The sequence below is a fragment of the Delphinus delphis genome, chromosome 15 (genome assembly GCF_949987515.2).
Source record: "Delphinus delphis chromosome 15, mDelDel1.2, whole genome shotgun sequence".
In the NCBI taxonomy this organism is placed as follows: Eukaryota; Metazoa; Chordata; class Mammalia; order Artiodactyla; family Delphinidae; genus Delphinus; species Delphinus delphis.
Window position 1 is genome coordinate 4,641,079 of NC_082697.1, and position 15,998 is coordinate 4,657,076.

General features: G+C 46.5%; 1 protein-coding gene across 1 annotated transcript in view; it reads right to left on the reverse strand.

The window, feature by feature from the left end:
- Nucleotides 1–663: 663 nt before the first annotated feature.
- VAPB (VAMP associated protein B and C) overlaps nucleotides 664–15,998 on the reverse strand; it is a 51,472-nt gene continuing 36,137 nt past the window's right edge. Inside the window, exons 4-6 of the mRNA XM_060033361.1 lie at nucleotides 12,426–12,506; nucleotides 10,300–10,476; nucleotides 664–8,071 (exon numbers count right to left, since the gene is read on the reverse strand). Of these exons, the coding sequence (XP_059889344.1) occupies nucleotides 7,913–8,071; nucleotides 10,300–10,476; nucleotides 12,426–12,506 (417 nt within the window). The 3' untranslated portion in view covers nucleotides 664–7,912. The remainder of the gene's footprint in view (nucleotides 8,072–10,299; nucleotides 10,477–12,425; nucleotides 12,507–15,998) is intronic.

Consider the following 15,998-nt stretch of genomic DNA (forward strand, 5'->3'; position numbering starts at 1 on the left):
GAGGAGAACTACAGAACCATTCAGATGTGTTGTGGCCATGAAACGATCTCCAAGATGCATCACAAAGTCCACTCGCAGCACTCAGGATGGGGCAGGGCGTGTGGGCTGCCGCTTGTGCGCAAGGACACACGAGGGCTCTGCGTACACAGGTGCAGAGAGAGTCCAACAAGAATGGGGCACAGGAGCCCCTGGAGAGGGGAGCGGGCCTGGGCCCGGGGGGGCACTGACTTGGAGCTGTCTATCCTTTGGTCTTGTATGAAGTCTTACTGTTGGCATGTGTAACTTTCCCCAAAGAGGTTAAAATGTTTTCAGGAATGTTTTAAAAAGATAACATCAGAAGATGGAGCCTATCAGCCACCGCTTAAAGACCATCACCACCCCACCTTGCAGGCTTGGAGGCAACTGGACACCAGTGAGCAATCAGTAAATCAATGACAAACGCCTCCCCCAGTAGGAAAACACGGGGATGCAGGTCTGGCCCCCATGCTGAAGCTCTCTGGGCAAAAGGTTCCCCATCAGTAAAATGAGAAGGTTGACCTAAGTCATCCCATAAGTCTGTCTTGGGGCACAAAATATCTGATTGTTCTCTTAAACCAATTTCATGTTCCTAAGAAGTGGTGAGAGAGGGCTGCACCATCTTCTCTAAAGCACAGCTAAACTGCTCATAGGCCATCTGTTCAAAATAATCGTACACTGAAGCATCCTTTAAACACATTCAGAGCACAGAATTTATTGAACATAATATGGAGATGGCTAGTACAGAAGTTCATGCCTCAGCAGGGCAGGTTTCATCAGGCTGACACGGAACATGTGAGAACATGCTGTGAACGGCTCTCTCGAGCTGGCCGCTGCAGGAATACACCTCCTTCCCTCCGGAGAACAGAAAATCAGCCATAAAACCGTGAATTCATTACACATCAGATAACCAACACGTACGATGGTAAAGAGTCCTTTCCTACACCAGCTTTTTAAAGGAATTCCATGTCAAAACAGGGCATACAACTTCAAATATGTAAAAGAAAAATTATGAAAACGAAAGCATTCTAAGACATCTCTTAAAATACTCAATCGCAAAACGTTAACATATACTGAAGGCAGAATAAAAACCCTGACCACAAACCACAGAGATCTCTTTCCAGGACAGGGAGTGACAGGGAGTGAGACACAAAGCATGGAAAGAACAGCACGTGTGACTGAAACTACTTCTTTACTCAAAACTGTTGAGAGGAGGTGAAGGGAGCATTTAAATAAAAATAGATCGTTTTGAGTTTCCTAAAGAAGTTCCAAATGGCAGCAGTTTACAAACTGTCTTTAAAAAAAACACGAAACACTAGCAAGAGAAAGGAGAACCAAATGTATTTTGCGTTTTTCTAGGTAGGAGCCTGAGGCACCTTACTGAGGCTGCTTACGAATGAAAAACACAAAAACACACTCTTTCCCACTGAGTAATTTCCCAGCATCTCATTCGGGATCAGACACAGAGAAGGTAAATTGATCAACGTTTGCTGAATGAGGGAGTGGTGAAAAGCAAGCAGCAGTTCTTGTACATACACATGGTCTCAGTAGGACAGACAGTAAACTCTGACCTTTGAATCCAAAGAAAATTATCAAGGGGAAAAAAGTATTTTTAAATGAATGCTGCACTAGAGGTTAACAGCTGAATTTAAGTTACTTCTAAAATACAAAAGACAGGGCTTCCCTGGTGGCGCAGTGGTTGAGAGTCCGCCTGCCGATGCAGGGGACACAGGTTCGTGCCCCGGTCCGGGAAGATCCCACATGCCGCGGAGCGGCTGGGCCCGTGAGCCATGGCCGCTGAGCCTGCGCGTCCGAAGCCTGTGCTCCGCAACGGGAGAGGCCACAACAGTGAGAGGCCCGCGTACCGCAAAAAAAATAATAAAAATTAAAAAATAAATAAAATACAAAAGACAGATGGGAATGCAGGCAGCCAGTTCATAAAAAGAACCAGACCTCTTCGTATTACATGGAAAACCGTCGAGCTGATGTGAGAAACATGCATGCTAATTTATCATCCTAGATCACAAAAAGCTATGCATTCTTGTTAGCACTAAGCCTTAATGAAATCGGGTTAAGGTATCTGATTTGTCTCCCCTAGTTGGCAGTTGCTGAAGGAAACAAACAAACAAAAAGTAACCTGTTCTGTTTCGGCCAGACTCGGCGCTGGCTATCAGTGAGACGAAACCCTCCGGGGCCGCAGCTGCACCTGCGGGAGCCGGGCGGAGCTCCTGCCGTTCAGGATGCAGAGGTGAGCAGGACGGGGGAGCGAGCATCAGCCCTGCACCCACCCACCCTGAGCCAGATGATTAAATACACATCAACCCTGCGGTATAAGAAAGTAACTGTAATACGGTATTGTCACAGGATCAATGTTTCCTGGTTTAAAAACAAACATTAGCATTTACTTAGCAGCAGAAAACTATTATCCCACGGTACTGTTTTATTCAACTGACATCTTTTAATTAAAGCAATCCATATTGTGGCAACATTCCAAGGTATCATAATTGCAAATATATATGGTATGTTAGATAACAGCTGTATCCTTGTTGCTAGTTCTTTTTTCCTTCTCTACTGATTGGATGCAGGCATTTTCTGATGATTATTTGCACTAAGAAGAAAACCTGAAGTAATTATACTGAGACAACTTCTCATCCACCTCTACTGGTTTCACTTTTAACTCTTACACACAACTGTTTGTGTGTGCTCACGTCTTCTAAATGTTTCAGAATACCTCTGTGATGACAATGAGAAGGACACCTCGCTTTTCAGTGGCGGGGCCGTAGCTAACAAGAGTGGGGTCTGTGTCGTCGGCACGGGGGTGTAGGGCCTTGTGTACCCCAACTCCTGGTCCTGGAGGCCAAGCCTTGCGTGCTAAGTATGCGGCTGGTGAGATTCAGACGCAGGAGGAAAAGGGTCTGTGAATCTCGCTGGAGATCCACGTTCACAGCCTGTCCAGTCTGCCTGTCCGCCGATGTGCCTCATCGGGGTCTGCTATTACTGGCTCCCCCCGGTGATTTCCCGGAGAAGCACAGCGCTAACTCGGGGGAGAGGTCTGAGACCAGCGGCTCGGCTGCTGTGAACCTCAGCAGGCCACTTCTGTGACACCAATTTTAATGAACTGCCTTCGCTTCCCATTTAATTCACAAGTTTCATAAAGCCTCCCTGGAAAGCCTTCTCATTATCACCTCGCTGAGACAAGCTAGTAATTTTCTTTCTCAAGCCCCCAAACTCATTCCCCAGGAGCATCATGCAGAGATCTTCAGGCAGTGAGAAAATGGAAAACACACATTTCTTCACTGCCTGAAGTGTGCTTAGTTTCAAAAAGCAAAATACAAAGCATCTGAAGGAGAGTCCTGGTTCTGTCTACTTTATCTTTAAAATCACTGCAGAAGGGACGAAGGCAAACACCTGGAAGGTGGACGAAGATCAGTGCTGCTGAGATCAGCCCCTGTGAATTCACCGAGGCCTTTCTCGCCGCTCCTCTGACTGGTTTTTGTGGTTGAAACAGCGTCCTGGCGATTTAGGCCCTCGCAGCAGGCTTGCCAGAGACTGACTTCATTCCAAATGAGGGGTACTAACAAGCCGCCCCGTTTAACCTCCCGGAGGCTGCATTTCCTCACGTGCAAAACTAGAGCCCTCACGCCCCCATCCCCATCACAGTCGTCGTGAGCATTAAGCCAGTGAGTGAACCTATCGGATGCTCTGCACGGGGTGGGAGGGCGTCCTAACAACAGCGACTCTCTCTAAGAGGTTACTGTCAAAGCAGCTCTGGCTGAGGAAGGCTTTTAAAAAGACTAATAAGTTTTCTCCAAACCCAATCGGGCCAGGAACCCTGAGGGACCCCGCTTCTCGTGGGGCACACGTGGTCCCAAGCCGCCCTTTCGGGTCTTATCGGATCTGCGTGCCCTGAGCTGGAGTCTTCCGTCTACCGTGCAGGGGACTTTCTAAATACAACCCCATTCCCGCTCATCTCTCGGCAGCAGCAACCTCGGCCCAAGCTTCACTGAGCCAGGCCTCCTCAGAGTGGGAACTCTGATAATCCCATGTATTACTTAAAGCTCCTCCTGCTCTAGCCCGACTGTCTCAACAGGAAGAGGCCGCTCCCGCCCCAGGGCCCCAGCGAGACGCGAGTCAGTGAACGGCCATCACCAGCAGGGGGAGCAGCGGCCTCTCCACCTGCCAAGGTCTCGGAGGTTAAACGTTGCTCAAGTGTTCAAGGTGACTTCCGAGCCCAAGTCCCACCTTGCTCGTTTTTCTTTTCTTGTTTTCTTTTAACCAAGAATTTCACAAACAACCCACAACCAGAAACTTGTAATTGGGCCAGTTCTTTGAAGAAGGAGCTGAAGATGACAAAAGGCATTCTATTGTGGTTGGATTCTGAGTTGGCAAATACAAAGATTTTTGTGTGCAAAAAATACAGACACCATTTGAAAAACGTTAAGCTACTTACATATGGCACATATGCTATATACACACACAGCTTGTTTTCAAATTAATCTGAACGGCCATTTAGCTCTGGGCTATCACCTCATTCAGTTGTATCTGACTCAACACAGCCTGCAAGTCCAGTACTGGTATCTTCCAATAGCAATTCTGTTCCTGGGGTTTCTTTGAAAGCTTTTAGGTTTTCACGGATCACTGGAGGTTCTTCATTTTTCCCCCTTCTGTGTTATGTAGGTATAAGCCGTCTCTCTAGGCATAAACTGTCCACTGGTAAAAATCAATTTTGATTTTATCAGTATTTATTAGCACTGGTGCCAGCAGTTTAGAAGACTAGAGAAGGAAAACATGCAAACTAGGAGGAGAAAAAAAATGAAAGCCGGGTCCTCATACCTACAAATAACATAGCCTGCTGGTCTTTCAGGTATTTTGTAAGGTGCCGAGGGAGCTTAAATTACCAATTTTTAAATTCAATCAATAAAAATTTACAGGACTCTGTTACTGCTTGCATCTCTCCCGTATCTGCGAGCCCGGTGGCGGGTATTTCTAAAACAAGGGCACCGCTCTCAGAGGTGCCGTGAGCCAGTAACCAGGGCAGCAGGCACCGGAGCAGGCACCTGACTGCACCCGCCCAGGCTCCCTTCCCGGCCAGCACCCTAACCAGCTTCAGCCTGGCTCGCTCTAAGCCAGTTTATTCCAGTGACTTGACTCTCACCCTCTCAGGACAGAACAGACCACGGGGCAGGACCGCACATCCAATCTACCTGCTTTACTCTCATTTTCCAGAAAAGACACCCAAAATGTGCATGCTTGGGACTTCCCTGGTGACGCAGTGATTAAGAATCCGCCTGCCAATGCAGGGGACACAGGTTCGAGCCCTGGTCCGGGAAGATCCCACATGCCACGGAGCAACTAAACCCCTGCGCCACAACTACTGAGCCCACGAGCCATTAACTACTGAAGCCCGCGTGCCTAGAGCCCATGCTCTGCAACTAGAGAAGCCACAGCCATGAGAAGCAGCACACACACCACAACGAAGAGTAGCCCCTGCTCGCCGCAACTAAAAACAGCCCGCGCGCAGCAACGAAAACCCAAAACGTTCAAAAATAAATAAAATAAAAAAAAAAAAAGTGCGTGCTTCTCCAGGTTCGAGATCTTGAGTGTCTGTGGCTCTTAAAATGGTCCCTGAACCAGAGCAGTGCCTGCTCCACACACGCCCTCCTCCCTGACACACACTTCACTGACCAGGGTCACTGGCATGGTGTCCGCTCTGCCCATCACCACCCTCCTCCTCTCCCTGGGGCGGGGGGGAGACGTTCCCTTTTTCCACTCAGTCAAAAAGCTCAACAGGTGCTCACCAAGTCCTAGCCCCGAAAACAGAAAGAGGTTTCACAGGATGATTAGTTTTAAGAGACAACTTTGGATTTTAGATTTTGATTTTTAGCTACACACAAAATGCCACCATCCTCGGAGAAGCTGAATTCCTTCTAGATGCACACGAAACACTTAGTCACTTCCAAAGACCTAAGACACAAGTGTCCCAGGTACGCTTTTTGAGAACCTGGTCACTCGACCACGGGCGCCAGCAAACTCCAGCCTCACGGGCCAAATCCCAGCAGCTGTTCTTGTGAATAAAGTTTCAATGGTACACACGGCAACATCCTTTAAGAAAACGTCTACCAACTCCTGCTCTAGAGGAATGGGACTGTACTGCACCCCCAGGCACTATTTGAGGCACCCCCCCATCACTCTCCTTTCAAGGTCATGAGGTGTTAGAAGCCACATGAAGAGCAATTCGTTGCAACTCCTACACTCAGATAGGTTTCACTCCACTTGGAGAAAACAGCAGGAAGCACAGGCTTCCCAGCTCAGTCTTCTCACTCCTTTTCCTAAGTACCTGGGTCCACACGGAATAGAGACTGGAGAGTAAGTTATAACCGGGCAGCCGGCCTTCCATAGCTTCACGCCATGGGTGTGTGGTCGAGAACGAGGTCTAGTCAACGTTTACCGCGAGTTCTCAGGATGTACAGTAAACATGTTATATTTCTCATCGATAGGGTTCATTTTTAAATCAACCTTCCAATGACAAAATAATAATGATAAAAATAATGTCTCCCTCCCCCCGCCATTTAACACAAGTGACAAAATGACAAAAGAACTCTTAATTTGGGGGCTTTATTTTAATTTTTTTTTCTTTTAAAGATGCTACATAGTCGAACAGAATTGGATTGGTCTTTTATGGCATAAAATTAATTCACAAACTCTCGATCACTACTTGACGGATTATCTGACGTTTCTCTCCCACCCCCTCCCAACCCCACCGAGCCGGTTTCCTCTCTGCTCACGCCTCTGCTGCCTGACTCACATGCCCTGATCCCCAGCTAGGGCCACACGGGGAAGGTCAGGGCCACGCTGGGGCACGTGTGCTGAAGCGTGAGTGGTGGCTGAGGAGTGGAGAAAGAAAGAACAGCACAGAGATCGGCTGCCCTTCCCCAGAGAGCGTGGCCTAGAGCCGACCGCCACTGCTAAGCACTCCCCTCCCTACGAGAGTCGCTACTTATTTGCACAGAAAAGCACTTCCCGGCAGCCGTTTTCCAGCGTTCCAGCGAGCCGCACCTCCATCTGTGTGTACAGCCCAGAACCTCCAGCAGCAATGCCAGCTTCACCCAGCAGAGTTAGAGCACAGGTGATTTTAGGCCACAGAGTTAATTATAATCTTGTGACAAGAAAACATGAGATGAAATACATTAAATAAGTTAAATATGCATTAAACATCTCTGAATAACAATTCAATCTCATGACATGAACCAATGGTTATCTAGCTTGGTCCCTTTAAGAGAACAAAGCCTTCACTGACTTCTATTTCCAGAGTATTGGGTCACTCGGGCAACATACACCTCCCAGCATAGCCGATGCTGCCACAGCGCCGTTCTTCTCGGCCTCAGACTCTCTCCATCAGTCCCAGGGAACTGATGGCTGGGGCAGACATGGAGGAGCAGCCCGGAGGGAGCGAGCAGTGCGGGGAGGACGCCTTGGGGGGGATGCACTCTCCACCGCGCTGGGCTCCAGCTCCCCGAGGGCCAGCACCAACAGGCAAGGAAGAGTGTCGTGTTGGAAGAGAGGTGATTAGCAACATGGACCAAGGCTACAAGTGTTTAAAATGACATGTACAACATGCCAGTCTCGTTTACATGGTTTCCCTTGTCATTAATAAGGATCATTCTTTTCCCCCGATCATTTACTATACGTGTTAAACTTTCTAAAAGATTGTTATTTTATGTTCTATGTGTGTGTGCACGCGTGCGGCAGCACACACGCGCAGGGAGGGGTCATTTAAAGGCAAGACCTGTGAGATGTCATCATACGTTAACTTCTTTTTACACGCGGTTATGATACACTTAAATCCCATGACATGGCGGAGCCATCAATCCAATTTACCATCCTTTGCCTGCTGCCTCTACAAGGCGATCTTCCCTATGATTACACCGACGATAAAGAACAAAACCACCAGCGCGAGTAGCCGGGTGCTGAGGCCCTCCTCCTTCCCAGCCGCAGCTAACACGGGAACGGGGCTGTTGCTCTGCGCTGCCTTCCTCATCCGAAGTCCATCTTCTTCCTACGGGAGCAAACACACGTTTCAAAGACAGTCCAAGGCACCAGAGCAGCAGTCAACTGTACAGCTTGGGGGACGCGGCGGGGAGGCGGTGATGCCCAGACTCGATCACATGATGAGGTCCAACCTCCTCGTTTTGCAAATGGAGAAACAAGCCTACACAGAAGAAGAGACTGGCTTGAGGCCACCACAAAAATACTGCCGGGAGCCCCTCTTTTCTCCCATCCATCCTACACAGTGCTGCTGGGTACCTTTTTATACCACACATCTAAGCAGGGGACTCCCTGGTTCCCCATGATTTACAGAAAAAAACTCTTCAGAGAAAAGAATCACAAGAAACGACCAAGTGGGGGACCTGGAAGTTTTCAAAGGTAGAGCTCTGTATATAGTTGATATCTGATGAGTTACAGGTAGACTGCTGGATCAAAACTGTGATGTCTGTAATATTAAAATGAGCTTGATACATGCATCTCAAATATTTTCTACTTAACGCATGGAATTCCCACCAAGGAAATGACTCTCTTTCTCATACGCGTGAAGATAACTTGGCCATTTTCCCCCGCACACACAGACCTGTACGAACAGAAACTTTTGCTTTCTCCACGTCCCCAAACGGGGCGCACACCAAGGCTTTCCTACCCCGGCTAGTTACCCCTCGACTCATCCCTGACGCCCACACAGCAGCTGCACCTTCTCTTCTTCTGCTTCAGTCCATTCACATTCAGCAAGTGCCTAGCGGGTCTTGAAGACAAGAGGCATCAACCCACCGAGCAGACTTTCCGTGACACTCATGGCCACCTCGGTGGAACCGCTCATCACACTCGGTATCAGTATTCGTGCCGGGGCCTCCCCGGCTACCCTGGTTAACAAGGGAGCTTATCTTAAGGGCAGGGACTGCCCGTGTCTGTATCCACAGAGCGGGGTACAAGGTAGGGCCTTAGGAAATGTGCTGGCCAAGTGACAGGAGGAAACAACACAAAACAAGAAATCAGTGTTTGGCAAGATAAAGAATCTTCTAATGTCAAGATTCGCCCGATAATATTTTAAAAGACGCTCTGCTCACGGGGCACGGCCAATACGACTGCGCAGTGATAAATGACTGGTGCTATTCGATTAACTTTAAAAAAAAATGGGCACAGCAATACAGCATTTATTTTATTGGGTTTATACAGAAGCTATTTCTACCTATTTATCACTTTAAATGGCACAGAAGTCTGTTTCTGAAGAGCAATACATTCAAGGAGAACCTCTAGGCGTATCTTAGATTTTTAGCCAAAAGGTAGCGTGTCAGCTTCATAATTTACTCCTTACTAAAGGAAGTCAAATCAAGATTACTGCCAAGAAAGAAGATGATGCCATTTCCCAAACTCTGTCAGCCCTCCTGTATCTACTACCTTGCTAGAATAAGAGAAGGAAAGTCAACTGCCACGAATTTATGACGTGCACCTGGCGCTACGCAGTGAAAAAAGCCTATCATGTGGTTGGGGGACATGATCACGATGCAGAGAACAGATCGGCCTCGAGATTTAAGCTGCAACGAAAGACCCTATGATCAGACGTTCAGAAATGCTCTCTTTAATACTGCGTATGAAACAGACATACTTTTAACACTGGAGGGGGCCTTAAAAGGGTTTTGCGAACAGAGGCCTGGGAGCCGCCGTGACTAAAAAAGATTCACAGCGAGCCCAAGTTTGGCTGGTCATTTCCACAACACTGCAGGCCTCCAAGACCAAGCGAAATGCACCTGCTTCCCTCCAATGCCAACCGCCGGGTCAATGGCCACAAGCTGGAGACTCTGGTTCCCTGTAATTTCCACCCATGTACGGCGACAGCTTCCCACCTCCAGTCTCCTCACCGCATTAACAGCAGGATGAGACCCTACTGCCTAGACCTATTTAGGATCCTCATGAAACAGAATTATGCTGTGTTAAAACAGAATACAGGTCAGTATTTACCCACTTAAAAAAGATTCTCATCCAGTGGGGATGGAGTGGGGTTTGAACACGTGAATTCAAGACAGCCATTGCTGTTTCATTTTTAGTCTCAGAACTGAATTTCAGTTTACGCTAATGGATTGTTTGTTTGTTGCTTTTATACGAGGTGACAAGGGTTTATATTGTGCGAATATAAGACAACTCTACAGATGCTGGGGTCCATCAACCTCCCCACCCAAGATCACGGCGAAAAAGCCCCTGTTCCCTGCAGATGATCAGAAAATGAAACGCTGTTACCTTGAACTGCTTGTTCTCTTCCCGCAGCCTCTGAACTTCACTCTGCAGCCGCTTACATTCTTCCATCACCTTCTTAACTTCAGTGTCATCCAAAGAAGAACTCAGAGCTTTAGACACTGTTGGTGTTTCTGTCTTTGATGCAGTTGTGGATATAATTTTATTTATTTCTACATCATGCTGTTCAGAAATAAATGAAAGCCCAAGTGTCACCAACTATGTAGTAATGGACTTTTTAATGCAAAGTAAAAAGTAGTTCTCAGCAAACACCACACGTGGTAGCGTTTCATCCACACTGTAAAATGTCACATTTACTTTTAATATGGATTACTTTATCTAGTATCTTAATAATCTAAAGCAACTGCGCTCCAGAAATCATGGATAAGGGCAAATGATGAAGTTCGGCTGAGACTAACACGTCAAAGAAAGAGAGGAGGGGCCGTGCATACTGCACTATCAAAGTCCTGCCATGCAGAAATTAGCACACTGTAACTGCAAGCTCAGGAATTACCATCCACAAATTACTGTCACCACGAAGGTCTGAACACCCCCAGGGCTGGCTGAGTGGGGGTCTCGGAAGGCGGCCAGAGGGGACGTAACACAGAGGGCGATTTATTTCATGAAGATGGAAGGAAGGTGCAGTAAACTCAGTGTCTACAATATTTCAGTCTGGGGAAGCACCACATTCCTCCATTTCCTCGGCCAAGACTGTGCTGTGACACACTCTGGAGACCGGCGGGGGATGAATCAGTAAGTGGGGAGAGGGCATGGAAGCACTCAGGTGTGTCGGGAAAATAAAATAACTGGGGATCGTTGCCCTGGGGGTTCCATGCAGCAAACTGAAAACTAGGAGCTCTACCCTTCGTCTCTCCCAAGTGAGAAGAGTGAGGCCCTGAAAGGCAAGGCCCCAGCTTACAGAGCTAATCACCTAGCACAGAGCTAGGGCCAGAACACAGATCTCACAGCGTCCACAACTGACCTTCCCAGGACTGGAATGGGAATGGGAAGGAAAAAAAGAAAAAAAGACCAGTGCCATTCAAACCAACAGGATAACGATAGTGGTCAATTACTGAGCAGAAAAAAAATGCTACGTGGTTTCGACACGAAGCATCAGCATTCCTGGAGACGGCTATGGACAATGTTGAGGAGGTGAGCATTTCTATCTCCCACCTCCAGCTGTTAACAGCCAGGGTGGCTGAATGTTCTACATGTGTTTTAAACTGTGTTTTTAATACAATTTATTATAAGTTTTTTGACTAGGTTGAAGGGAGGTCCACATTAGCATTACTGATACAATCTTCTCTCTCCAACTGTTCACAAGCCAGGGCCACGACAGGCTTATCCCTTGGGTTTCACACAGAGAAGAGAGAGCTGACAGCTTGGAGGAAGTCGCTCCTTGCCCTCACCCGCTCGAAAAGCAAAGGGGGTGATTCTCAACAGGGAATCATTCTGCCCCAGCAAGGGCACATTTGGCAATATCCGGAGACATTTTTGGTTGTCACAACTAGGGGGTGCTACTGGTATCTAGTGGGCAGAGGTCAAGGATACCGCTACACAACCTACAAGGCACAGGACTGCCCCCAGGGCAAAGAATTATCCAGCCCAAGTGTTAATAGTGCTGAGGTTGAGAAATCCTAATCTAAAAGCATATTTTGACTGAAGAGGTGGGTGGGGTTCAAGGGGTAGAGAGGTGGTGCTGAGGGAAAGTGTAGACGGGGAAGCCTACAGGCGGCACTCTGTAGAACAACAGAACCTTAGAGCTCACCACCACCTGTCCACCAAGCACCACGATAAGCGGCAAATTATTCCGTTTTGGTCTTACCCACCGTTAAATAGCAACCTATAACTTTGCCAAGTCACAGAAGCTCTTTGGAATTTATGACATTTCAACAGCCAACAGGTTGCACTTTTCAAAGGGAAAAAATGTTTCAATTAGCTGTCTTTCTGCAAGTCTCTCAAAGGCAGATTTCATGAAGGCCCACTTACTTGTTAACTTCAGCTTATTTTTTTCTTCATACATCAGAAGAAGGAAAATAATTTGCCAACTTAAATCTTGGTTTTGCGGGAGACGGTATGCAAATAAGCATCAGCTTGCAACATCAATTACTGTTAACTAGAAACATACTTACTGGTTTATCATTTTCTGCTGGCAATTCAAACACACATCTAAGTTTTGAATCCATAAGGTCTTCCGGTTTTGCCTCCTTCCACTAAAACAATTTAAATTTAATAATCAGGATATTATAAAGCTGCTGGAAGAATAATTTTCTTCCTATAACTGACAATTTCAGAAAAATACTCTTAATGAGAAAGGCCTGATGTATATCAAATAAAGAACTTAAGTCTGCTGAGATTTCAATACTTTTAACATGACAAGATTAAACACACTAGCTCTCCTGAATATATACTCTTCTTCACAGACCCCAGTCTTGCTGCCGGACCCCTCAGAGCCCACCAGCGCTCCTCCTGTCGCCAGTCTGCGGGAAGCACACGGGACAGAGAAGACCACCGCTGACCCAAGAGGAATCTTCTAAACTACAACTGGATGGCCTAAGGACATCTGGGCTCTCCTTAAGAAAACACAACTTACTTCACAGGGCACGTCCTTCTTAAGAGAGAGTAGCATGTGCTATCTGGGAGTGGTTTTAGAACACTGCCAACTACCAACAGGGCACAAGAACTGGCAGGCCACTCCCTGTGATCGCCACTGTCTGGGCTGCCCCCCACTGCCTCAGTGTGCTGGTAGTAATATCTCCCTGACTAAATCCATGTCCTGGGACGATGCACTTCTGGCTTACTCCTCCTCCTCTTGGCAGTGGAGGACAGGAATCCCAGGTGTTCTGATCATTACAGACCAGCATAGCAGGAAGGCTGCAATACAGAAAAAGGAACGAACTCCCCCACCCTCACCCCAGAACCATGCAGGAGGCAGCGAGAGCAACACAGTACCAAGAGCCAAAAATGGGAAATAATCTTTGTGTTGAACAATAGGGAACCACCAAATAAACCATGGCAGGTACAGTCAATGGAATAGCATGCCATTCAAGGGATACTGAGGAGTGTTTAATTGCATGGGGGAAATTCGCAGGATGTTAAGTGAAGAAACTACAAGCAATATCTTAAGTCTGTTCCTCTGCACGCGCGCGCGCACACACACAGTGTACGTGTGCCTGCGTGCGTGTGTCAAAAGAACATCAGGCAAGGATCATCTCTGGGTGCCAAAAATCACCAAGTGAAAGACTGCTCGCCGGCAAGCAGGATGTTCATGTGGTCTCCAAGTATCTGATCACCCTGAGTGTCACAGATTACCTATTAACCACAAGGGGAAAATGTGCTTTGACACTGGGGAGAGTTGGCATTCACCAGCTTAACCAAGTAATCAAACTTAGTGTCACCAAAAGAGGGACAACACGGCATTACACGCCTTCTAATATGGTGCATCATACATGACACCACCTAGGGAATATTCTTGCCAAAATAAAAAAAAAAGAAAGCAAAAACATTTAACCTGAATTTAATCATGAGGAAATAATTGGACAAATCCAGAATGTGGGACATTCTGCAAGTCAACTGGCCTGGACTGTAAAAAGGGTGAGGGTGCTCCAGGAGAAGAAAACCTAAAGGCCATTTCTGGAACAACTGGAAAATGGTGACCATGGGTATGGGTTTCTCTATCAAACATTACTGAATTAATGTTAAGCTTCTTAGCTGTGACAATGGGACTGTGGCTATGTACGAGGCTGTCCTTGTCTGAAGCAGTTACAGGTGGTGAAGGGTCATGAAGTCTGTGTCTTACAGCCAAGTAGTTCAGCAAAAAAGGAAGTTTATGACAGCAACGAAGCAAACGTGGCAAAATGTTAAACGGTGCATCTTAGTAAAGGTTAGATGAGTAGGCACTACTATTTTTTCAACTTTCTGTATATCACAATATAAAGAAAAATATTTTAAAGTAAAGAAAAAGCACAAGGCTCTCATTAACAGTGGTTGGGTTTAGTATAAACAAATTACAGGTCACTTAGTTTTATTTTTGCTCATTTGTATATTTCCAAAATTTCCAACAATGTACATTTCATATAAAAAATTTTTAACTGTTATAAAAGTTATCATGGAAGCAAAATTCACCTTTATTGTATATAGAGTGCCTGGCCTATAACAGTGCTCAGATAAAACAGCTGCCAGATGCCAGACACTACGCCAAGTTCTACACACACAGCACAGTTAATCCCACCACAGCCACGTGAACTAGGTGTTCATCCCCATTTTACACGTGACCAAACCCTCAAGAGAGTTAATGAACATCGCCCAAGGCCACAATGTTAGTAAGAGGCAGAACTCAGCTTCACACCCAAGGCACCCAAGCCCATGCTCTTCTCACCAAGCCATGCAGCAGAAGCCAAACAGATTATATTCCTGGATATTCCACATTCTGCATTTGCCATACATTTCCTTGGTCACACAAAGTAACATGAAGTGACACATCATGTTCCAGGAAATAAAAGTAGCGAATGTCTCAACAGTCATTCCTCTTCGAAGGAATCTTAAAGGAAGCCTACTCTCCCTGATCTCTCTGAAACCCCCAAATATCTAGCTTACCCTTCATTTCCTACCCAGAAGTTAAACATGCGTGAAGGTGGTCGGTTATGCTTTTCCGAGATGAAAAGCAGCAGCTGTGTGGTGGCACGGGGACACGAAGGTAGGCTGTGCATGAAAACAGCACCTAGTATACAACTGTGAAAGAGAAGCAGCGGTACAGTGTGCATCCCAGCTAACTCAAATTTGCAGCCATTCCTCGGATGACTTCAGTCTCTTAGTTTCAGTTGGCGAACTGCAAAGCAGTGAAAACCTTGCGGCAGTCCTGCCCTTCTTTCCCAAACTGTGAGGGCTACACAGTCTGTCCTCACTGGTGCTGTGGATTTTTTTAAGGTTTATCCGTATATTGTGATACACACTCACAGCACCAGGATGCCTGCTGATTTATTCAAGTGAAACCTTGGGGAAGAACTACCATTATAATCTTCTTCTAGAAAAATCAATACGAGGGATTGATTGCAGGGCCCCGCCCCCACGGCTACCAAAATCTCAAGTCCCTCACATAAAATGCTAGGACCGCTGGCCCACATCCACAGATGCAGAACCCACAGAAATGAAGGGCCAACTGTAATATATCAATTATTTATTTTATGAAAATGAAGTCATCTTATTTTTACCAAAATTAAGAGACAGAGTTAAACATGTATTTAAGCAGGGGAAAAAAAAAATGAAGGAAACTTGGGGAAAACAACAACAACAACAAAAAACCCAGAATCATGCTTACCAGAACCAAGCATGAAAAAAAAAATGCCTAAAGGGTTGAAGGATATTTAGTATTCAACTCTCTCCCATCCCTCTGGGTTCTGGAAGATGGGAAAGATGTGGTAGGAAGGTTCTCTATAGTGAAAACTGTCCTTTTCTGTGGGGGGAATGGGAGGGGGGTGAAGGGAGAGAATCCTCAGACCATTCAAGACACAATCCACCAGAAGAAGGAACTGCTGAAGGCAACCAGATATAAAAGTCAGAAAAGAAGAGTGTTCTAAAAAGTTACATGAAACGTTAAAATCAAAGTTTTAGAAAAACCATAAAGGCAGTCAAAGCACAAACCTCCCTGAAGGCACCATTCCCCTTTAAAATCAATTCTGACACATTTTGAAATGCATGCACCCACA